This window comes from Danio aesculapii, chromosome 15, assembly GCF_903798145.1.
Source record: "Danio aesculapii chromosome 15, fDanAes4.1, whole genome shotgun sequence".
Classification (NCBI taxonomy): domain Eukaryota; kingdom Metazoa; phylum Chordata; class Actinopteri; order Cypriniformes; family Danionidae; genus Danio; species Danio aesculapii.
In genome coordinates this window covers 17,636,216-17,661,338 of record NC_079449.1, presented here as the reverse complement: position 1 = coordinate 17,661,338, position 25,123 = coordinate 17,636,216, and the positions used below count along the sequence as shown (strand labels likewise).

The 25,123-nt window shown below is 34.8% G+C and overlaps 1 protein-coding gene across 4 annotated transcripts in view; it reads right to left on the bottom strand.

Moving 5' to 3' along the window:
• Window positions 1-624: 624 nt before the first annotated feature.
• cuedc1b (CUE domain containing 1b) overlaps window positions 625-25,123 on the bottom strand; it is a 51,034-nt gene continuing 26,535 nt past the window's right edge. For 3 of the 4 annotated variants that reach the window (XM_056473296.1, XM_056473297.1, XM_056473298.1), the window contains exons 2-10: window positions 21,849-22,468; window positions 16,812-16,939; window positions 16,147-16,273; window positions 14,013-14,235; window positions 13,650-13,718; window positions 9,868-9,948; window positions 9,689-9,782; window positions 9,391-9,449; window positions 7,025-7,098 (exon numbers count right to left, since the gene is read on the bottom strand). In XM_056473296.1, the coding sequence (XP_056329271.1) occupies window positions 7,025-7,098; window positions 9,391-9,449; window positions 9,689-9,782; window positions 9,868-9,948; window positions 13,650-13,718; window positions 14,013-14,235; window positions 16,147-16,273; window positions 16,812-16,939; window positions 21,849-22,145 (1,152 nt within the window). In that variant the 5' untranslated portion in view covers window positions 22,146-22,468. Of the gene's footprint in view, window positions 6,769-7,024; window positions 7,099-9,390; window positions 9,450-9,688; window positions 9,783-9,867; window positions 9,949-13,649; window positions 13,719-14,012; window positions 14,236-16,146; window positions 16,274-16,811; window positions 16,940-21,848; window positions 22,469-25,123 lie in introns of those variants that run through there. The other variant, XM_056473299.1, reaches the window with a different exon arrangement.

Here is a 25,123-nt window from a genome sequence, read left to right as displayed (position 1 = left end):
GTTTAACTAGGTTAATAAGGTTAACTAGACAGGTTAGGGTAATTAGGCAAGCTATTGTTTAGTGATGATTTGTTCTGTAGACTATCAAAAAAATAAATAAAAAAATAGGGGGGGGGGGGGGGGGGGGGGGTGCTAAGAATTTTGACCACAAAATGGTTTATGAAAAATGTAAAACTGCTTTTATTCTAGCCAAAATAAAACAAAAAAGATTTCTCCAGAAGAAAAATATTTTCAGACATGCTGTGAAAATTTTCTTGCTCTGTTAAACATCATTTGAGAAATATTTTAAAAAAGGGGAAAAAAAAATCAAAGGGGGGCTAATAATTCTGACTTTAGCTGTATATATATATATATTTATTTATTTATGATTTATTTATATATTTATTTATGATTTATGATTTCTACCTTTGCTTTAAAATTTTAGGCCATAAAGCTTTTTGGCAGAAAAGCAGCCAAAAAATTGTTTTGCATTTAATAATCATGTTTAACCATAAAGAGACTTTTACAATTCTTAAAAAATAATAAATAATAATAACAATAAAAAAACTTCAAACCCTTCATACTTGTCTCATACTCAAGTCTCATTTGGCACTTTAAAGAAGGAAAAGAAATTGACAAGATCAGTCAGAGTACAACAATTTTATTCTTTATTCCAATAGCTAATAAACATCTGGATTCAAGAAAAGTCCAGAACTTGAAATAGTTTCAAGTGAACGATGTGATGCGGAACAATCACATTTATTTTGGACAAGTAGACAAAGAGTCAGATCATTTGAGAATGATTCTCCTCAGAAGAAACTAGGGGGACAGAAAAATAATGGCAAGATCAAATACTTTACATTTATATAAAAAACGCCAATTTGCGTGTACAGTTGCTTCCTTCCAATATAAATAGTACATTCCACTAATTGTAAAGACCCACTATAAATCATGTGGCTCACACGCTACACATCAGATTCTCCAACTAGATCTCTCCCACATGAAGACTGAAGGTGAATATGGGGATCTTGAAAAAAAAAAACCTGGGTAAACACACAACATGTAATCAAGAAAAGGAGATTGGCTGCAAAATGAAACAGACACGACTCGCAATGGGTAAAGAGACAATGCTACTCTGCCTATTATTGAAGCCTCTGCGCTAACAAGATTTCAGTTTTAATTGTGCTTCTAGCAGAAAGTGAAATGAGAGCAAGTTCCCTGAGAGGATAAAATATGTTATGAAGCAGGATGGAAGGGAAAATCTCACATAGTCGTGCCCGTGAATCACAGATAACACCAGTAACTCATTCACACCAATAACCATAACTATACTGATAAAACTTTAAAGGAAAACTACACTTTTATGGATATATGCAAATTTTACAACTTCCCTAGAGTTAAACAGTTGTTTTACCATTTTTGAAGCCATTCAGATGATCTCCGGGTATGGCAGACACACTTTTAGCTTAGCTTAGCTTAGCAAAAATCATTGAATTAGATTAGACCATTAGCATCTCATTTAAATAAAAAGTTTTTTTTATTTAAAGCTTGACTCTTCTGTAGTTACATCGACAGACTAACGGAAACTGAAAAGTTGTTTCTTTCTAGGCTGATATGGCTAGGAAATATACTCTCATTCTGGCATAAAGATCAAGAAACTTTGCTGCAGTACCACGGCTGCAGCAGGTGCAATAATATTATGCATCACCTAATTGGATTAAAAATGTTTAAGGTGAGTTGTTAAATGAGCCTGTTTCCAAAAAAAGTGGATTGTTCGTTGTTCGAATGTTCATTGTTTGCTATAATAGTCCACTAATGTAGTCCACTTGAAAGACTAAAGCTGATTTTCCACTGTGTTGTATGGTTTGTTTTGCTTGGTACAGTTTGCATTTCCACTGCAGTTTAGTACTGCTTAAAGTGGTAGTTTTTACCTTGAGCTTTTACAACGCAATCTCACCACAATTCGGAACTTTTTGATTTAGTGGCTAATTCATATGAATTACTACGATCTAATTTGTACAATTTAGTACGGTTTGCTCCTCACCCAATGACGGCTGGGTTTAGGGGTGGGGTTGGGTGTGACCGAACTCGTATTACTAAATTCATATGAATTAGCCACTAAACTGACCAAACGTAAAATACTTGCGTTTTCTCGAGATCAGGTTGGCTGTTCACATTTTCGAATTCTTAAAAAGGGGACAAATGAATGACTTTTGAGGTCTTGTGGTACAAATTGTAGCTCTCTGAAAATTCCCCATTCAGAATTTGAAGAAACGTTTCACTGTTTTACTAGCCAGAATCTTGAAACTATGAGGTTACGTTAATGCAACTATGGACTCTATTCACAAGATTGTTATGACGTGTTTAACGATCATTAAGATCACGAATCTTAAATCCTCGAAAGTTTTTAATATTTAATAAATTATCTATTAAAAAAACACATCAACAGGCATTATTTTATCCTCTTTTATGTATTATATCATCTTTGCATCCTATTACAAATAACGAATTAACGCTAGCGCAAGGCATTTGAAATGCAGAGTGCATGAGCAGGACAGTAAATCTGGCATTGTTCTCTCTTCTGGCTGCCGTTATCAGTCTCACAGGATTGCAAAAACATTATTTGCTGTACTCTCCCATTCATTGCACTCTAAGTTTAGTTTGAGCCCAACTATGATGACTTTCACTACTTAGAAACCTGGAAATGTGAAAAGGGTCCATTGATTTTGCACAACCCTCACAACTGCATTATGGGTCATTTCTAGTCTTTGAATATATACAATCCCAAATGGCACACTTCATGTGCACTTCCTGATTTGCAAAATTTGATTGTTTATTGTTGTTGTCAGGTCTGCAAAGCTTACATGGAAAGTACTGCAAAGTAACTTAGAGCGCACCTGGTAAGTCATCCATAGTTTCGAACACCACTTTACTGTGATCTGCCTCTTTAAGTATGTACAAGCTTTATGGCAACATAAATTCTGACTGTGTTTTTATTGTTAATCAGCCAGGGGAAATCACTCTGCAGTGCAATATCATTATGCTTGGGATGTTGAGTCTGCTATTTATTTAAATTTGGAGCCTTTTGGTTTTGTTAACAATATAGTTATCGTCCTTGGTATGAACGTGCCTTTACTTACTAAACAAGGTTTAGCTTTAATGAACCCTTTTTTTCTTTTAATTTACTTCAGTTTCAAAACTGGCTACTCTGCACCACACAAAAAGATCTAGAAAACAACAAACTTGCATGGGCACCATAACATTTCATAATGGCTATTATTACTCTTCACAGAACATATAATTATGTGATGCCTATGGAGACCGATATAATTTGTACTATAATGTCAAAAGGTGATGTAATAGGTAAAAGACTTCATATACATAACAATGCCCTTTAAATAAAACTATTAAGCCCCATTGGCCATATTTAGTACGTTTCAGGAGCTCAAAAGTGAATCAGTAACATGATACAATCGTCTCTCAGCACATATTACACTGTGACGCAGTGGTTTCAAACTAACGGACTGAACTGTCGGACAACCTGAAGCACATGAAGTCAAAACAAACAGACATCATCACACAGTGTGTTCCCATGGGCTATTTTGCACTGAATCAATACTGAGATGCACAACACTCAAAGCAACACAATGGCACATTCTTATTGGTGGCGATCTCTGATCTTATAGTCACATGACCTACTGGAAGCACGCAGAGGGGGAAATCATTCAGTGTGATTTGCGAAAAAAGCAAAGCACACAGCAGCGTTTGTTTGGTTCAAGGACAGTATTATGCAGTCTGTTCATTTCAAAAATACCAGAAGATAAAGATGGCAACTATACTGGCCTTAGCAACCAATATAATCGCAGTTCACAAAAAATGTTTTATGAAACAGATATGGCAGTGCAAATATGAAGACCTTTTTGACTGAAATCTATGTTGTTTGTCATTAAAGATGAACTACACAGTGTGCTCTAGCATCTAAATGAACAATTTTGATATACTGATGCAAAGGTAATATGAAAATGGACTATTCAGCACCCTAAAATCACATCAGACCTGAATGTTTTCTTTTCCTTAAAGGGAAAGTGCAATCAAGCATGAATTTCTGCAGTCAATTTACTCAGACAATCCAAGATGCAGGTGACTTGTTTGTTCAGAAGAGCAATAAAGAAGAGTTTTAGCCAAAACTGTGGTCCTTGGTAATTCATAAAATGCAAGTCTTCACCTACCATTATATACAGTACATCCAAAAATAAGATTAATACCTTCTATCTGACTAATCCAATGTAAAACACTTAAATATAGAAAGAACAAATTAAATTTCAATAAATTATGACAGTCAGCACCAATAGCCTAGTGGTAATGTGCACCAACATATAGCACAGAAGTGCTCACGGCGACCTGAGTTCGATTCCCAGCTCGAGGTCCTTTGCCAATCTTTCCCTTCTCTCTCTCTGCTCCCAATGCTTTCCTGTCTGAATCTCCACTGTCCTATATCATAATAAAGGTGAAAACCCCTAAAAAATAAAAATAATAATAAACTACGGGGAAGAAAACAAAACATTTAAAGGGTCTTTATGCCTCACTCATAACATTCAGCTGGTTCGAATGTTATCACTTGATTCAATAGGCGTTATCAGTGGTTATCAGCTGATAGATATGGGCCAGTAGGGGCCTTCTGCGCTTACTGATAGGCAATACATAATAATAGCAGGCTGTTATTTTCTATCCACATGGTAAATCAGCTTTAAATCACATACGGCTGCGGCCAGAAGTAATAAACGATCATTATTTATATTATTTATTAAATCTCTAAACCCAACCGTCACAGTAATCTAAAAACAGATCTGGACCTGGAGTCTTTATTAGTATAGCTAATTAACCTCTCTGCACCGCAGTGCATGGTCTAACAGGGTTGTGCTTACTCACTTAATGAGGTATGGGTGTGTTTTGAGCATAACGTGCATTAAATCAATCAAAGTCTAATCTCCTATTCCCTTTAAGAGTCAGTTGCATTGTGCCATGACGCATTTGCTATTTACATAGCAGACTTTGTAAGTGAAAAAACTGAATACTTCACTAGCGAGAAAACAGTTTAACAAACAATCTGCAGTGAGGATAAAGAACGAGCCTCCTCTAAGGAAGTTAATGAGAATTATTTATATTATTTCTTAAATTTCCCATTAATTGTATTTTATTAACATCTACCCCTACCCCAACCGTCACAGTAATGTAAAACAGATCTGGATCTGGAGTTTTCTCTATTAGTATAGCTGATTAACTATATGGATTGATAACAGCCTTCTGAGCCTACCAGTAGATGCAGAAGGCCTGTACTGGCCCATATCTATCAGCTGATAACCACTGATAACGCTCATTCAATCGAGTGATAACATTCGAAGCGGGTGTAACATTGGCTTTTTAAATGTTAAAAGGATCTAATCCATGCTCAGAGGATATAATAAATCAACTAATGTTATTTACAGGTGAGCAAATTACTCAGTTCATGACTGGGACTTGGTAATTATGTTCAAAGTTCTTGCACAAACCAATGATCTTGCTTCATAAAATCTCAATGCATTATAATATAAGCCATGTAAATAATTGAATTTTACCTGAATATGTTTTTGTTTGTTTAATCTTGCTTTATGAATATGAATATCAAAAGACCACATTTATTCATTCATTTTCCATCAGCTTAGCCCATGATTTATCAGAGGTCACTATCAGAATGAACCGCCAACTATTTCAGCATAGGTTTTACGCAGCAGATGCCCTTTCCGGCAGCAACCCAGTACTGGGAAACACCCAAACACATTCACACACATACTCAAACACTACGGCCAATTTTGTTCACCCAATTCACCTATAGCGCATGTCTTTGGAATGTGGGGAAACTGGAGCACCTGGAAGAAACCCACATGAACATGGGGAGAACATTCAAACTACACACAGAAAAGTCAACTGGCCTAGCCAGAACTTGAAACAGCAGCCTTTTTGCTATGAGGCGACAGTGCTAACCACTGAGCCACCAGCTGCCCCAAAAGACCAGTTTCAGCTAAAAATGCTCTTTTTTGTTCTGAGGAACAAAAGTACCTTTTTAACAGCAAAGACATTTTTTTGGGTGAACTATTCCTTTAAAAACAATGATAAAAAAGGAGAAATAGTTTGAGTAATGAATGCGGTGACCTGGGTACATTCATTGAGGAAACACGGTTTATGTTTAATGTGCAGATTAGACTCCTAAAAATTGCCAAGAGTTCATTAATAAATCAGGAAAACGTTACATACTAATGCAGTGAAACAACTGACCGTTATTCGTCATCTGTCGACACGATAATAAACCCCAAAAATAAAACTCCAAACATTGTGACAAAGTCAAGTCAAAACCAACATAAATGGGAAAAGAAACTCCTCAGTTAAATGATACATTTGAAAAACATAAAAGGGAATTTCCTTTCAGCTAATTGGGGATACAAACGAAAAGGTAGATACCTGGAAATCAGTACAATAGCTGTTGAGCTTTACATATGAAACCAAATATTAACAAACAGTTACAATACAATAATTTTAATAGTAATCAAATGTAGGTAACAATAATCTTAGGCTCGCAAAAAGGCTGCTACAAAATGATCATACGGTCAGTCCTGCCTCGGCTGTTCCTCTGGAATCTGGGAGTCTTGCTTGGCATTGAGCGAAGCACCGGAGCCACTGACAGAAGAAGCACTCAGCCATGGGTCATTCTCAGGTCATCATGGAAAACCTAATTACCCAACAGCACTGAGGGATCTGGAATGAAATTAGCAAAAGGTTTGGTGCTAATTAACATCTGTGTCATTTACAGGATTATTACACGAGTGGATTGAGTACTGAGTGAAACATTCATATAATTTTTAAGATGATTCATCAGCAGGATTGACTTTTAAAACAACAATAATAATAATAATAATAATAATAATAATAATAATAATAATAATAATAATAATAATAATAATAATAATAATAATAATACAAAAGGAAGGAGAATCAGGGATGCATGAGACATTCACCATGATAGTGGTTCCTTTTGTGGCTCCTCCTCTTCCTGTGCAGCCAATCGTCTGAGCTGACGTTCTTCATCTGAAAAGACAAACACATCAACATCCTAAATTGAGACATTTAATCCTAAAGTTAGGCTGCACACTGTAAAAAAATGTTTTTTTTTACTTGGAGATTTTGTCCTGTTTCTAGTCCAAATAACAAAATTCTTAAATCAAGAAGCATTTTCTAGGCAAGTAAAAATATTGTCTTGTTTTCAGCAATAAAGGGCTCTATTTTAACGATCAAGGCACAAAGTCTAAAGCACATGGCGCAAAACATTAAGGGCGTGTCTGAATCCACTTTTGCTATTTTAAAGATGTAAAAGTTCGGTTTGCGCCCCAACGCATGGTCTAACAGGGTTGTGCTTATTCTCTTAATGAGTTATGGGTGTGTTTTGAGCATAAAACCATTATGCATAAAACCAATCAGAGTCTCATCTTCCATTCCCTTTAAGAGTCAGATGCGTTGCGCCATGGTGTATTTGCTATTTATATGGCAGACATTTTAAGTGGAAAAACTAAATACTTCACAAGCGAGAAAACAGTTAAACAGACCATCTGCAGCACGAGGATAAAGAATGAGAGTCCTCCATTCAGCATCTTTACTTTCTCTTTACTTTACTCCTTTACTTTCGTAGTTAAGGAAACAATGTTGTACAAACTCCACTGAAGACATCCATTAGCCTACTATTTAATTTTGTTTGTTAAGCGTAAAGATTTGTTTTAAAACTATTTCTAAATTCAGTTCTAATATTCAGCAAACTAATAAATAAATAGTTATATCCAAACACACGTCCTATTCTTATGCCCCATATGGTGATGCATACGTCTCCAAAACCCGACAGGTGGACAAATCTAAATTATATTTTTTTAAAACAAATGTAAATATGCATATAATAAATAATTCTCACAATAATAATATTATAATAAAAATGCAAATTGTCATGAATAAACTGAAAAAAGACCTCTGAGATGAGGCATGGAGGTAGTGGTTTTTATATTTATGTAGAAAATAATATTTTTTGCAACATTTTAATCCTTTATATTTTCATATTTGAAGATATTTGTGAATTGCTGTACATCCAGTGTGTATTAAGAAACGTGTAAGCATTTGGACCTGCATAGGCACATAACTAACGGGCTCTGCGCTGGACTATAGGCCTGCTTTTACTTGGTCAGTGGCCCAGTCTATTTCAGTTTCACAAAATAGCAATGTGCCAACAATGCGCCTTAGCACACCTCCATTTTACACAGGTACACCCATGAGTCCACAAAGTGGTGCAAATGGATTTGTTATTTAAACAATGCGGTGCAAAATGTGAAATTTACTGTTGTGCTGGTCTGAAAATAGCAACAAATTGTGCCATACATGTGTTGCAGCTTATTGCACCGGGTGTATGATAGGGCCCAACAAGTGAGTTTTTCAATAAAACCAGCTGAGTAATCTGCCAATGGGGTTAGCAAAATACACTTGTTTTCGCTGTGAAATTAGAATATTTTACTCACTGTGTTGACATACTATTTTACCTGTTTTGAGGAAAAACTCTTCTTTTTTTGACTAATTATATCTGAAAACAAGACAATATGTTTTGCTTGTCTAGAAAATGCTTCTTAATTTAAGAATTTTTAGATATTTGGACTAGAAATCAGACAAAATCTGTAAGTAAAAACAGCAGGTTTTTGCAGTGCATACATAATACAATTCATAATGTGGCATTAATCAATTCAAATAATAGATTAAATGCTGCATATTTTTAAACAATAATAAGTTTAAACGTTAAAAAAAGTTTATAAATAAAATAAAATAATTTTTGCAAAATCTAAAAATAATATTAATATATTTTCAAATGGAAAGTGTTTATTTGATGTTAAAGCGAAATAGTTTACATCGACATTGAACTTTTTGAATGCTTTGCTGATTTGCTGCTCATGAAACGTTTTATATTATCAGTTCTGAAAACAGTTGTGCTGCCTAGTAGCATTGTACCTAGTTTTGTTTTGATTTATTAACATTTATTAATGTTTATAAACGTTTATTTACAGAATTATTTTATGAACAAAGTTAAAACATTATGATAAAAGAACAGCATTTATTTTAAAGTAGAAAGAACAATGGAAAATCCTCTTTGATCGATTAAACAATACAACAAAAAACAATATTATTCGCTTTTTAATACATGAATATATTCATATAACATCTAATGAAACGCACGCACGCACACACACTATTCAGCAATACAAGTAATAAACTCTCCCCAAGGAAACATACTTCAATCCAACATCCAGAGACATTAAGAAAATATGGTCCAGAGAATTGGACAGCAAGTCTTACCACATGGGTTTCCTTCTACATCGTCTAGAAGGTTGGCAGTGGAGTTGGCTGTGCCCAATCTGAGAAAGTGCAGTTAAAGTAAACAGCTGACACCAAATTTACTCTACTAAACTCAATCAAAATCAATGTGCCAAGACTCACAAAATGACATTTACTGGACAATCCACAACAGCAAAAACAACATCGTAACTAATGCTGAATCTCAAAAATATTCACATTCCTCTCACATTGTCTTTGTCCTAATTCTGAATACATTACTGCTCCTAAAATATTCAGATTTTCTGCAGCTGAAGGATATGAATGATGTCTTAGCAGCGTTCTTCTTTTAGACTTCCTCCGCTTCGTCTTCTCTGAGAAACCTCTGGCAATTTCAAAAAGCTTCTTCCTGGTTGCTACAGATGAATAGGCAACAGAAATGTTACGATCCTAAAAGTAAAATCCTGAAAACCAGTTGTGTTTTCGGAAAAAAACGCTTACATTTGCCCATGTGCTTAAGCTTGTCTCTGAAGAGAGCGTCATCTGTGCTGGCCTCCACAGATCCAGAAGCATAGTGGTCACCTGTGTGTCAGAAAAAAGTCAATCATATTGAGGTCGCAAAGTACGCCACAAGCTCATTTTAAACACTTTAACATTTTTGTGATTATGTGATAACTTTACATATGAATAAGTTTAAATATGAACAATCAGGGCACATTTAAAAATGCATCATTTCAATTTTTTTTTGCTGCACAGCTTTTGAGCTCTTTTTGGGACAACTTATGCCGAGTTCAGACTGCATGATTTTAGAGCCTGATTTTGACTCACCGACAGGTTTTGAGAAATTGCAGACAAATGCCTGAAATCACAGGCAAATCGATGCTCGTTTACGTGAGTAACAAGTGTGAACTATCAAAGACGCGTTCTGAGAGTACTGTCGATGAGTCACCGACAGCCATGAGATATTTGCCATGCTAAATAACAACAAAGTTGTCTGATTCTCCTGTTGTAAAGTCATGCAGTGTGAAACCCCGTTGCCGATCCATTTTGCAGTGTAAACACAGCAGCGACGGAATGCTAGCCCAGATAGTCATGCAGTGTGAAAACATCAGTGATGTGACTACTTTGAAAATCCTGCAGTCTGAACTCGGCATTGTCTTATGTTCAATCCACTTAAATCTGTAAAAACAATTCAATTCACTTAATCGATTTATGATGGGACAACATGAACAAACTGTGTGGAACTGAATTGAGTGTATACTGTAAAAAATGCTGGATTACACACAATCAATTTTTGTTGGGATATGCATATTTTTATTTTTTTTTTTTACAAATTTAAGTGGATTGAACATAAAACAATTAAGTTGTCGCAAAAAAACCCATAAGAATTGTGTTGTTTCAGCTCATTTTGAATAAGCAGTTTAAACAAACAGCAAATGTCATTTCTGAGCGTATGTTTTGGTCTCTTGTCCACACTGAGATGGTATTTTTGTTGTTTGATGCTTTTCAAAGTAACAAGTAATACATTTTAAATGTTATTTTTCAATCGTAGTAAAGAATGCTCAAATAAAGGCATCTTAAAACAATGGCAGGTTCAGTCAAGTAATCCATATAAAGTCTAAATTCAAATGTATTGCTTTATTGTCTATGCTAATATGACTTGTAATAACTAATATGAGTTAGGAAATACAGTAATTACATTACATTACCTCTTTAATATATTTCCAATACAGGGTTTTTGCAGGTTTCACCAAGTTAAATTTAAGACATTTTTAAGACCATTATGAATGAAATTTTAGACTTATACAAGGCTAAATGTTAAGGATTTTTTTCAAATATCCCTGTTAGAAAAGACTTTCACTTGCCATATCAAAAATGATTAAAATGTAATACATTTAATAATACAATAATAATAATTTAGTTAGAATTTTTTGTATTAATTTTCAACTACAGCCATTCACAAAACTTATAACCCTTACCAAAAATAAAACAAAACATAGCAGTCAATTACTTCAGTCTACAATATTAATAATAATTTAATAATACAAAAAACCATTAGGTCAGGTCAGTATCCTCAGCAGTAAATAAATGGGGAACTTTAAAGCAAATGTTACTGTAAGGAAAGTAATTAAAGGCTAGTTTTAAATCATTTTAATTGAGGTGGACCGCTCTGATTTGTTTCACTTTTGATGCGTTCTGCTACGTATTCTACATGCAACAGAATGACATTGCTTATCACTTTAGCAAATTGGTATTGGAACCAATACAGTTGAAGTCAGAATTATTATCCCCCCTTTGATTTCTTTTTTTCTTTTTTTAAATATTTCCCAAATGATGTATAACAGAGCAAGGAAATTTTCACAGTATGTCTGATAATATTTTTTCTTCTGGAGAAAGTCTTATTTGTTTTATTTCGCCTAGAATAAAAGCATTTATTAATTTTTTAAAAACAATTTTAAGGTTAAAATTATTAGCCCCTTTATAAGCTACATTTTTTTAAACTATCGATATACAATAACTTGCCTAATTACCCTAACCTGCCTAGTTAACCTAATTAACCTAGTTAAGCCTTATGTCAAACTTTAAGCTGTTAAATGACACTTTAAGCTGTATAGAAGTGTCTTGAAAAATATCATTTACAGTCATCATGGCAAAGATAAAATAAATCAGTTATTAGAAATGAGTTATTAAAACTATTATGTTTAGAAATGTGTTGAAAAAATTATTCTCTCCGTTAAACAGAAATTGAGAAAAAAAAATAAACAGAGGGCTAATAATTCAGGGGGGCTAATAATTCTGACTTCTACTGTATATGAGGTAGCTTTTGCTGTTGTGTTCACACAGCACTATGGATTGGTGACAGGAGGTTAAACACTGCATGTGTTTACTATAGGAAGAATTGCCTAACACCTGTCTGTATGTTGCATGTGAAAAGTGATAAGAAAAAAACACATGCTTAGACAAGACATCCAAAAGGAACATTTGGGTGTTCCTGCCAAAGTTCAACAAATTCTCCCCATTTCTTTAGTCCAAATGAAAAGAGAGTGAACCTTCTTGGGAAGCTATGTTTCCTGACATTGTGGTCTATAACTCCTCCCCAAACTCCCTGCTGCCTTTTATCTTGCTCTTTCATTGGCTGTAGTCCTTCGCTAGGCCCACATGAAAATTTGCACCAAGACATTTTTTTAGTCAAGCATAAAATCTATTTATTTACTGATGTAAATGTTTGTAAATACATATTTATTCAGTTCTTATATACATGTTATTACTATTAATAAATAATATGGAAATATTTAAATGATTTAGGTACAAATACAACTTGTAAATCAGTATTTTCAGTGCCTTTTAGTGGATGTATTATATGAGAGAGCTACTATGGCTATGTTTACCTAAGTACATTTTTTAAATTGTATTTATGTAAATGTGTGAAAATGCATATTTATAAATTTTTTATATAGATTTTATTACTATTATTAAATAATATGGAAATATTTAAATGATTTAAGTACAAATACAACTTGTAAAGCAGTATTTTCGATACCTTTTAGTGGATGTATTATATGAAACAGCTATTATGACTTTAATTACCCAAGTACATTAATTTGTAAATAGTATTTTTTGAGATCTCAGCTCATTTACTATAATTTTCTGCACAGAATCAACAAAAAAAGTCTGCCTATTCTGTCTGGCCCTAGTCATCGCCAATGTTTTTGTCAGAGAGAAGTCTTTTCACACAGCAGGATTTTGAATCACATACAGGTCCAGATATTTAGCATGGAAAATATTTTATGAATTCTCTCTGATCATGTCTTTGATCATTTACGCTGCGTGACTCTTAATCAGATGAAATGCCTCAGATATCAGGCTTTTGCTGGCAATTTCACAAAACCCATCAGCGATTAAAAACTGAGGCTAAAATCATGCAGTATGAACTTGGCATAATAGTTGCATTCTGAAGCCCTGCAGAAGTAATTGAATAAACATCCCATCAGATTAGTTTTGAGAATCCAAGAGTCCATGAATCATTTTCACAATATTGTCATTTTTATGCAAGTTCTTTCAGAAGATGTAAAGGAAAACCTTTCTTTTTTTAATACACTGTTATCATGTAAAACATGCCCTTAGTGTGGAAAAAACATTTGAGAACACTTATGTGGACAAACTAAAATATTCCCATATGAATGGCTCCAATAGGGGTGCTTAGAAGTGTTGAAAAGGGAAAATTATGCATATGCATATGCACAGACCTGCAAACATGCACAGACACAGTGAATGATATCTACCTGAGGAGTTCTCCATGCTAGCTGATGAATGACTGGATTTGGATTTCTTTGACTCGTATTTCAATCGATCTAAAACATAGAAGGCAGGTGTTATGGAAGGAAAACTAGACCTTCTTCATTTAACTAGGATATGAACTGTCCCGAGGACTGTTTATATCAAACAATTAGTGTGTAAAAGGTGTATGATAAAGCATAACAATTTCTTGCTCTGTGACGAAAAACCAAAACAGTCAGTGTCTATGAAATTAGCATAAGAATTGACTCTTCAGGATTTGTGGAGGTGGAACTGTGAAAGGAGGGGAAGTGGAGTATGTCAGAAAGTGCTCATTGTCTGGTTTAGTGTGTGGGCGAGTGTCTTCCTACCTCTTTCCAACGCAATAAGGAACTCGCGGTTCCTCTGCAGCTCCTTCATGAACTCCTCGTTTTGCAGGAAGAGAGCAATACGTTCATCTTCCAAATATTGCTTTAGTTTGCGCTCCTGTTCTGAAGCCCCGGCGGCTGTTTCTGCTGCAGCTACCACTTTCTGGGCTACTGAGGCGGACGAGGAGGTGGTGGAGGAAGGGTTGGAGGTGCTACTCTGAGAGCCCTGCAAAATATTGAAGGATGACGTGAAAAATTGCTCTCATAAAAAAATTCTACAACTAGAAAAACTTGTCAAACTTAATAAACAGGGTTGTTGTAGAAAAGATCCTCGCAGTCAGAATGTTGTACATAAACAGAAAATATTTTAAGAGAGTTGTCTACTGCAATGAGATACATTTTAGATAGCTTAAGAAAAAAAATCCAGTTCTCTAACTATCAGATTCGTCCATCAAAGACATAAAAATATGAACGAATTTAAAAGCGTTCCCACTCTTTCATGAACAGCAGATTCAAGGACTTTCAAGGAGTTTTTAAAGCACCATTTATTTTCAATTCATTGGATTCAATACCTCCCAGTGCTTGCGTGGGTTTCCTTCGTGCTCCGGTTTCCCCCAAATGTCCAAAATCACGAGGTATAGGTGAATTGGGTAGGCTAAATTGTCCGGAGTGTATGTGTGTGAATGAGTGTGTATGGATGTTTCCCAGTGATGGGTTGCAGCTAGAAAGACATCCGCTGTGTAAAACATATGCTGGATAAGTTGGCGGTTCATTACGCTGTGGTGACCCCAGATTAATAAAGGAACTAAGCCGAAGGAAAATTAATGAATGAATGAAATATTATATCATTTAAGTCTTTAATATATAAATATTATATAAATATTATATCATCACACAAGTCTTTTTTATTATTTAAAAAAAATGAACACATGCCATTTTAATTTTACACACAGCTGATGGAAGTATGTAATTGGCCATGTTAACTAGCTGTTTTTAACTCTTAAAGTGCTGGTATCCATTTACTTTCATTTTATGAATCACCAGGGAGCACAATTTCAGCTAAAAATCTACTTTAATGTTAAAAAGAAAGTCACACTTACTCATTGGATGGCCTGAGGATGACTAAATGAACAGCAATGTTTCCTTTGTAGACAAAATATCCTTTTACTAGAATGAAAATATGCCTAAAAATAGTTTAGCTTTATTTTATTTTGACAATTTGTTCTAGACTACTATAATACAGAGAGAAAGTCATGGCTTAATAGAGAACACAAAATACTAGGGACCACAACTACCTGCACATGAAACGACATAAGGGTGACTAAACGAACAGCAATGTTTCATTTATGGGCAAAACATCCTTTTATTGTAATGAAATTGTTCACAAACAGCTTTATTATATCATTACTATATTTACCATAATGACCTCTAATGATGTTTCGGAACCATTACTGGTTCTTTAATGTAACTGAACAGCAAAAGAGCTTAAGCAAAATCAAAAGGCAAAAAGGTTTTGGCACCAAGCATTGATGGGATGATTAGAAAGTTTAAAAGAACTTATTTTATTTAAAGCTTTCATGAAGTGCTCTGAAACATGCATTTATTTATTTGAAATCTGATGTAATCTCAACTTAAACGTGAAGCAATGGTGGGACATATAGTAGCTGCTCTGCTTTATAACAGCAGCCAATAGTATTTAGTTTTTTCTATCACAGCTCTGCCATTAGGAGTGGTTGAGATCATGCGCATCAAATGAAAAGTGTCTTGAAGGGGGCATGACATGTCAGATACTATGGAGCATTTGATTGAAGATTTGATGAGAAACTGAACATTTAGGCGGAAGTGACAAACTGCAAGCTTTGGATATTTGTATCAGGTTTCTCTCTTCTAAATGTGAAACTTGTCACTGTTTTAGATATGCTTAAAACAGAACATACTGATACTAACATCTAAAAAAAAAAAACTTTATTCAAATTTCACAAGACTTTTAAATTAAGAATGAATTTTTAGTGACACTATACATGATGATTTAATTAATTAATTGAACTTTAATTTAGTTAATTTAACACAACCTTGCCGAATAAAAACAGTAACTTCTTTCAAACGTAACAAAAGTTTCAATTCCATCAATGCTCACCTGTATACTGTCTAACTGCTGAGGCAGGATTCGCAGGAAGTCGTCTGGCAGATTGCCAAGTAATGGAGGGTTCCAGTTTTTGTAACCTTGTACTTGCCTGTGTCCAGGGGGAGGCTGGGCCTCGAATCTGCAAGATAACAGAGCCCAGTTTCACTAACCCTCATTTTTTTAGCACACCGATTCCTGCTAAATTGTTGCAAACAATTTATTTTTGTTGAACTTAAACAAAATAAAAAATAATAATTTAGTAATGTTCAACCTAATTTGCTTGTTTAAATCCAGCCCAAATAAATTGTTTACAACCACTTAACGTTAAATTTTTTTGTAAATCCATGGAATCATCTTTGAATCATTTTTTTCAGTGCAGCTCTCAAATTTCACATCGTCATAATTCAATTACAGCTGCTCCAACGTGTCTGACCCTTTCAGTACTTGTGCATTCATGAGTATTGCATCCATGGATAAATGGAATTACATGCACGCTGGTAATTACACTACGAAAACAAGGCTTAACAGGAACTGCAGTTTGCTTTTTGAACACCAGGGGGCATCAATTACAGAATTGTGACTAAAGGAGACCCCATCTGCTTTTCTGAGTCTGGATCATTTTAAAGTCCCTTTTTGTTGGAGGTGGAAATAAACATATGTAGAGATTTTTTTTTTACCTGGGTGGAGGAACAGGAGGAGCTTCAGGGTATTTCCGGTCATATATGTGCATGTCATATGTTGGTGGTGAATAGACAGGCGGCGGCTCTTCATCTGAGCTGTCTGGCTCGAGAGTCCGTTCAAGAATCTGATTTTTTTTTTAAAAGAAAGAATTCAAAATGATTGCAATTAGCAGCAACAAGAAACTTTCAAAACAAATGTACAGAATGTATTCACTCATATAACATTTATCTGCCATAATACCAGCAATGGGGGCGTTTTTTTTACTCTTCTTTGGCAGCAGGTTGATAATCATATAAAACTCAAATAGTATTGGCTTAAAACTAATTGCTTTAATTGAGTTTGTTAATATTTAACTTAATATTGTTGATATTCAAATGTACAAATTCATAGCATATGCAAAACTTACTCCTGCATTTGTATACCTGAAAAGGTACTGCTCCAACACGGAAGGACGGACGGACGGATGGACAGACTGACGTATGGATGGGTAGACAGACAGGTATATAGGTAGATAGAACAGTTGATTGATAGAACGATAGATAAAACGATAGATAGAAAGATGGATGCAACGATAGACAGACAGACAGAACTAGATAGATAGATGGATAGATAGAACAACAGACAGACGGACGGACAGACAGATAGTTAGACAGACGGACGGACGGATAGATAGATGGATAGACCGATGGAGTGATGGGTAGATAAAACAGTAGATCGATAAAACGATAGATAGAAAGACAGATGGAACGATAGACAGACAGACAGAATGATAGATAGATGGATAGATAGAACAACAGACAGACAGACAGATAGATAGAGATGGACAGACAGACAGATAGACAGATAGAATGATAGAACTATAGATGGATGGATGGATGGATGGGTAGACAGATAGACAGCTAGATAGAACAGTAGATCGATAGAATGATAGACAAAACGATAGATAGATAGATAGATAGATAGATAGATAGATAGATAGATAGATAGATAGATAGATAGATAGATAGATAGATAGATAGATAGATAGATAGATAGAACGATAGATAGATAGAACGATAGAACGATAGAACGATAGAACGATAGAACGATAGATAGATAGATAGATAGATAGATAGATAGATAGATAGATCTCAGATATGCAGTATAGCACATGCACATACTGTTCCAACACATCGCCATATAAACAGTGTTATAAATAATGCAAGAGAAAAAAATAGACCAGAGGGGAATGTCTAAAAGCAATGAGAGCTGCAACACTTATAATCGTGGCAGAACGTATAAACAAAATGCACTGCAGTTTATGCTTCACTTAGGATCGCATCGAAGTCTAATGGCAGGGAATCTCCACTGGGCCATGAAGCAGACGGTTGCAGAGACACAGACAGATAGACCATAATGGGTCTCACATTCATCTCCGGGCCCAATACTGACACAGTTCTTTTTTATAAGAGCAGTCAAGTGTAAAAGGATTGTGGGTAAGAAACCTATTGATTATTGCACCACGTTTAAAATAAGCAGGTGTGAGAAAATGTGAGTCAAAAAGCACTTAATACTTAGGCAGAAATTACTTAGGCATGAATAAACAAGTTCTATTTTATTGAAAAACGATAGTTTGCTCTTAAATGAGATTTATGATGTGATTATGGGGGCTCTGTATTGGAATAATGAATTTTATATATATATTAAACGGTGGCCGCAAATTTGTTTTGTGGAAAAGTATTTGTTTACATAAATTCCTTCCTAAAGCACATTTTTCTGTGTTTGTTTGTGATAGCTGAGATTCTGCTAATGTTAGTCAATTTTAAATATAACGAATGGTATTACCTTCTAAAACATACCTGTTTTAAACTCTGCGGTTGTTCATGGACTGTTTAAGATTTTGTTAAATACATCAGCTGGCATTAATTCAATTTTTTTAAAACAATTATGTTTAATTACAGATTTTGTGGATAAAATTACATAACCATGATGCCATACAAAAATTCAATCAGAGAGTCACAGTGAGCAAAGTATGATGGCTATTTCAGTGATTCCCCAATGTCCCCACACTCTCAATACTACTTGCATATATAGTTATGACGGAAAAAAATGACAGTCAGTCATAACAAATATTTAGAAAACAACAACAATAATAATAATCTTTATTATTATATAGATTTTTTTATGTATTATTTTCTATCTAAAAATCATATAAAAGTCAAATAAAATCAAATAAAATAAAAAGCTACCCTAAAAAGGTAAGTTATAAGAGATAATTTAAAAATACTTAGTGATTCTACATTGCGAATATCAGAGGGTAAAAAGTTCCACAATTTCCACAAAAAACAGTGTAATTCCACTGTAAACTCAACACTTCTGAAGTTAAAATCTTGGTATGACATCTTGACACCTTTTTTGCTTCAAATGTTGCAATGTTGTGGTTCACCTCATAGCTAATTCATTGGTTTCATACTCCACAACACTTTAACACATAATAATTTTTCTAACAATGAAGAAAAAGTGGGAGGACCCGAATGCATTCTGTGCTTCATGAAAGCTCCTTGGGTATTATTTTCTGACCATGACTCTGCACAGCATCATACATAATGTAATTTTTCATTGCTGATTCAATTGTTCAATGGGATTATTCCTGATTAAGTTGAAAAAACAAACAAACAGATGGTTTAGATTACAAGTTATCAATGAAACTCAATTTGCTTAAATGGAAAAATCAATAGAGGCTTTACTTCTGTATTTGACTGTTGCGCTCTATTGCCTTGTTTACTCTAATAGTTGTAGATGTACATTTTTAGTACCCATTTAAACCTTTATTGAGGTTCCCACACTTGTGTTAACCTCAAATTCATAAAAACTCTTTTAAGGACTTTCCAGGTCCAATACCCTTAATATGGGGACACATTTTAAGTGAAAGCAAGGTCACATTTGAGGAAAATATCTTGAAATTTGCGTTTTCAAGGCATTACATTTTCAGTTTATCCATGTTGTTTTGTGCATGCACATGAACATCATGGTAACATACAACACAAAGTACATCCCACAGGAAACAATTAAAGGTGCTGTATGTAAGTTTTTGACTCTTCTAAAGCATAAAAATACCATCATATTTTTGCAGATATTTAAGAAACATGTTAAGTGAACATGCTGAAGTCAGATTTTCTGCTTTGAAAATGAGCGTTACGTGCCGGAAGGTCTGCCTTTGTTTTTATTCTTTTAACCCGCCAACTTCCGGCAATTATATTTCAGCACCTCGGGTTGCCTTGTTGGAAAACCGAGTACTTCATTCATTCATTCAGAAAGGCTCTCAAAGCATGCGTCTGTGACTGAAATGCCCACTCTGGTGGACAGTAGTAGACTCAAAAGTGAGATGCAGATTCAGAGTTCCACATAATGTTAATAATTAGCAAATAATATAAATATTACAAACGTAAACATTAGGCGAGCAAGTTACATTGCAACCCAGCTGTTTGCACCAGACGAAACATGACAGAAATGTAAATACAGCCATTCAGAAGCACAGAATATGCACTTACTCACAAAATGGTAAAGGTTATGATCTAATTAATACATATTAAACCTTATTAACATTATTAAATGTAGATGCTGAATCACTGATATGTGTTGGTTTGCATTCACGCCGTTTCTTACATATCAATTCGAGGTGTTGGTTAGAACAAAAACTGTTCTATATATGTGGTCTATCTCAGTGGTTCTCAAACTTTTTTCATCAAGTACCACCTCAGAAAAGTTTCCCTCCAAGCACCACCATAATGACCAGTATTGAAATACAGTAGCGTAGTAGGCCCAGTTAAGCAGCTACAGCTCTGCACAGTTTTAAAACATGGCAGATTAACTACTATTATTAAGAAAATTATTTTTAGCAAACACGTTAAACATTATAAATAGTTTGAACATTAACACTGTACTGTGCTTATATGTAAACAAACAAACAAACAAACAAACAAACGCTGCGCCACCGTGATATCCCATGTATCTTATATAAATGTATTTGTAACAATTATAATACTACAGGTTATTAAAGGGTCATTAAAAGAAAAGCACTTTCCTACAATTTAGGGCCCAGTTAGGCAGCTACAGCTCTGCACAGTTTAAAAACATGGCAGATTAAGTACTATTATTAAGAAAATTATTTTTATCAGCCACTAAACATTAAACTTTATAAATAGTTTGAACACTAACACTGTACTGTGCTTATATGTAAAAATAAACAAAGAAACAAACAAAATAAAAATGTCAACATTTAAATGAAAATGTGCTTTTAAAAGTTAATTAAAAATGGTAGGCTACTGTTCTTAAAAAGTAAAAAAAAAAATGCTGTACTTAAATGTAAAGTGTCAACTATAGTATCCTATTCATTAAAACCTGAAAATGTAGCTTGGACCTCATAAATATAGGCTACAGTATGTCATTATATTCATATTTGAATCATGTTTGATAAATTTTGAAATATATGTTGGATGTACATATGATATATTGGATTCCTCTGCGTACCACTAGAAGGAAGCCACGTACCACTAGTGGTACACGTACCACAGCTTAAGAACCACTGGTCTATCGGGTGCTGTTGCTTTTATAAAGGACATGATTGTAATCAGAATTTAGGCTTCGCTTAAATCCTGCGCTTGCGTTTGTTTTGATGCAGGAAAGCAATACCTAGTTCAAGCACTGGGTGCCAAACTTACATACTGCACCTTTAGCATGATGTGTAAATGCTCATAACTAATGTAAATGAAGTTAGCTAGTATGCGTAGGCCACAAAGTGTTGGCGAAAAAACATATTAGCAAACTGAAGAGAATAATATGATTTTTTTTTTACACAAAATAAATGTAAGCACTTTCAAGGGCCTGCATATACGCATATTTATTTTCAAGGGTTTCAGAGCATTGTTTTTCTAGATTCACAAACTCATTGACCTTTGGAAACCCTGCACTTTCATTTGTGACTGAATCAACTAAACTCATCTTAATAGCGAGTCTAAACGAAACCTATAAGCACTTTACAAAACAGCACTGACCTCTGGCGGGATGCTGTCATCTGAATCTGAGCTGTCATCTGAGCCTTGCCCGTCAATGCTCATCTGCAGGAGCTGGTCGATGGTGGCGTCCACAGCACCGTTATTGGAGCGCAGTACACATTCGATCACCTCATAGTCCATGGTAGGGAACATGGTTTTGAAGTCCTCCATAGCTTGGTTGAACTCCAGCCGTCGAACCTGCCGGTTGGGCCTAGAGTTGTTGAGCTCGCCTGCAGCCGAGCCACCGCCACCCCGAGACCCTCCATTACTGCTGCTGCGTCGGAAAAGACTGGTCATCCTGCAGGAGGCCCGTTTTCCTTCCAGACCGACCACGCCACAAGGGAAACGATGGCGTTTGATGTCTCCCACAAAATATCTCTGTGTGTTTCTCTCACGTGTTTCTTTGGTTTGTGGAAGTATTCAAGTTCACTTTTTCATCATACTATAAACAATCTAGTCCGCTGGAGCGAGAGAAATCCTTTCCTTCTCTTCTTCTGCTTGTTAAGCTGCATCCAACACGACAGCACGGAGTCGCCGGGCACGAGGGAAGTAGACGGTCTGGTCTTGAGCGCTTTAGCTTTGTGTCCCACTGCGTGATCTCCCCATTAGCTCTGCTCAAACTGAAAACAAATACAGAAATGAGCAGTTAACAAGACAGGGTCGCAAACCATACAGTTCATTATAAAATCCTTTGGCTGACAAGCATCAGCCGTTTAATGGTCTGAACTCGAGCTTCTCATTGGCTTGCTCTGGAGAATAACCAGCCTGTGTTTAGTTCACACACACGTTGCTACAAAGCCATCTATCCCTGAGAGACGGGTATAATGACATTCGCAGATATAATGACACAGGCAGAAATGAGCATACAAAAGTGGGAGGAAAAAACTAAGCTAGTCATTGGAGTCAGAATCTGGGGTATAAAAAAGGGTGAGAAATCGAAGAACTAGATAACAAGAAGGGTATCAGAATACTACATATGGCAATTATTATTATACTATATTTATTGTCTGGTCCTGCCAATTGTTTTATATTTGCCCTGCCACAACATGAAACTATATATTGTAAATAAATGTATTCATAATAAGTATAATACTACAGGTTATTAAGAGATGATTAGAGAAAAAAACTTTGATATATTCATATTTTTGCACTTTCACTGACAGTTTAAACACTCGCCTACACACGCACACACGCACTGACACACATATACACACAACATATCATTATTTTTCATAAACTGAATAATAATAGTAATAATCCCATAATTCACCAGGGGTTGCCACAGCGGAATGAACCGCCAACTTATCCAGCACATATTTTACACAGCGGATGCTGTTCCAGCCACAACCCAACACTGGGAAATACCCATACAGTCTTGGATTCACACACATACACTCTGGCTAATTTAGCTTTACCCAACTCACCTATAACGCATGTCTTTTGACTATGGGGGAAATCGGAGCACCCGGAAGAAACCCGCGCGAACACTGGGAGAACAAGAAAACTGCGGGGGCTCGAACCAGCAACCTTCTTGCTGCCAGGAGATCGTGCTACCCACTGCGCCACCGTGATACCCCCATGTATCTTATATAAATGTATTTGTAACAATTATAATACTACAGGTTGCTAAAGGGTCATTAAAAGAAAAGCGCTTTCCTACAATTTTGATATAATAATAATTAATTAATATAAATTTTTGCACATTTACTGACAGTTTAAACCAGGGGTCAGGAACCTTTTTTCAGCAAAGAGTAAAAAAGTTTCAGAAAAAGTGCTTATATATGGGTATAAGGCTGGGCAAAAATGCGATCTCAATAATTATTTTCCATATTTAACAATAACAATATATATATCTATGTAGGTTGTAATGCTTCCAGGTTTATTGATGTCGCGATTCAAGTTTATCCTCAGCGCCGCACACATGCATGGGTCAAAAGATGCTTTTATTGTTAATTGAGTTCTTTTTCATTTTGCAGTAAAAAGAAATTACAATAAAAGAGAATAGTAATTGTAATTTCAAAAGGAATCTGATTTCTAGTGCTGGTTATAACTAATTAAACCATAAAATATTATTGAGCCATAGGTTCCCTATCACTGGATTAAACACTCACATACAAATGCATGCAAGCACGCACTCTTTCTCTCGAACACACACAAATTATAATAATTTTTCATACACTAAATCATATAAATATAAAATAAATATTAATTTCCCTATACTAAGCAAAGATTTTTGTCTTTAAATCATGGATAAGTAATTAAAAAAAAGATATGATGCATAAATCACACACACGCACGCACGCACACACACACTTTTCTCAGCATCATTAATCCTTATCACTTGCTGATTCAGAAACCATTTTAATATGCTCATGTATTTAGCCATTTACATATTTTTTTTGATAATGCAAAAATAGCTACTATCACTTTAGACAAATAAATGCATCCTTGCTTAATAAAAGCAGCCATTTTAACAAAACCCTGACTGACTTAATCTAGATAGTACTGTAACCTCATTCACAAATACAAATATCTACAATAGGGCTGCATGATATTGGAAAAATCTGACATTGCGATATGTGGTTTTTCTGCGATATATATAATGCGATATGAATACAGTTTCACCACATGGATAAATAGCTCTATTTGCAAAGAAATCATTAATTAGGATGAATTGGGGTGATTTTCTAAGGGTGTGAATCATGTATAAAAATTGCGAGCATAATTACAGCAGAGCAACAACAACATAAAAAAAATGTAAAATAAACAGTGCTTAATGGTTTTCCGGAGAGTCAAACGGTATAGAAATTGAAAATTGAAATGTAAAACAACACTGTATAATAGGGATGCTCCGATAAGGATTTTTGCAGCCGATACAGAGTACTGATTCCTTGTCATGGTGATCAGCAGATACCAAGTACCGATTCTGATGTTTCAAGATTTCGAATACAAAAAAGCTAATTTATTAAACTTAATATGATACTTAAGTGATGATCTCGCCTTACCTAAGAGAATAAATTAAGGATGCTGCATATAATTCCATTTAAACATCTATTATAATCATTTAGTGTGGACATGTCATGGTCAGAGAGAGTTTTACAAAAAATAAAAGTTAAAACAGATATAAAAATTGGTAAAAAAAATGATTAACAATGCAATTTGGAAACATTGCAAATGATGAAAGAAGAATTCAACAAGTCTCAATCAAGAAAAAGTTTGTAACGCATAATTTATGCATAAGAAGTTAACCTAACCAATGTAATACTTAGAACATT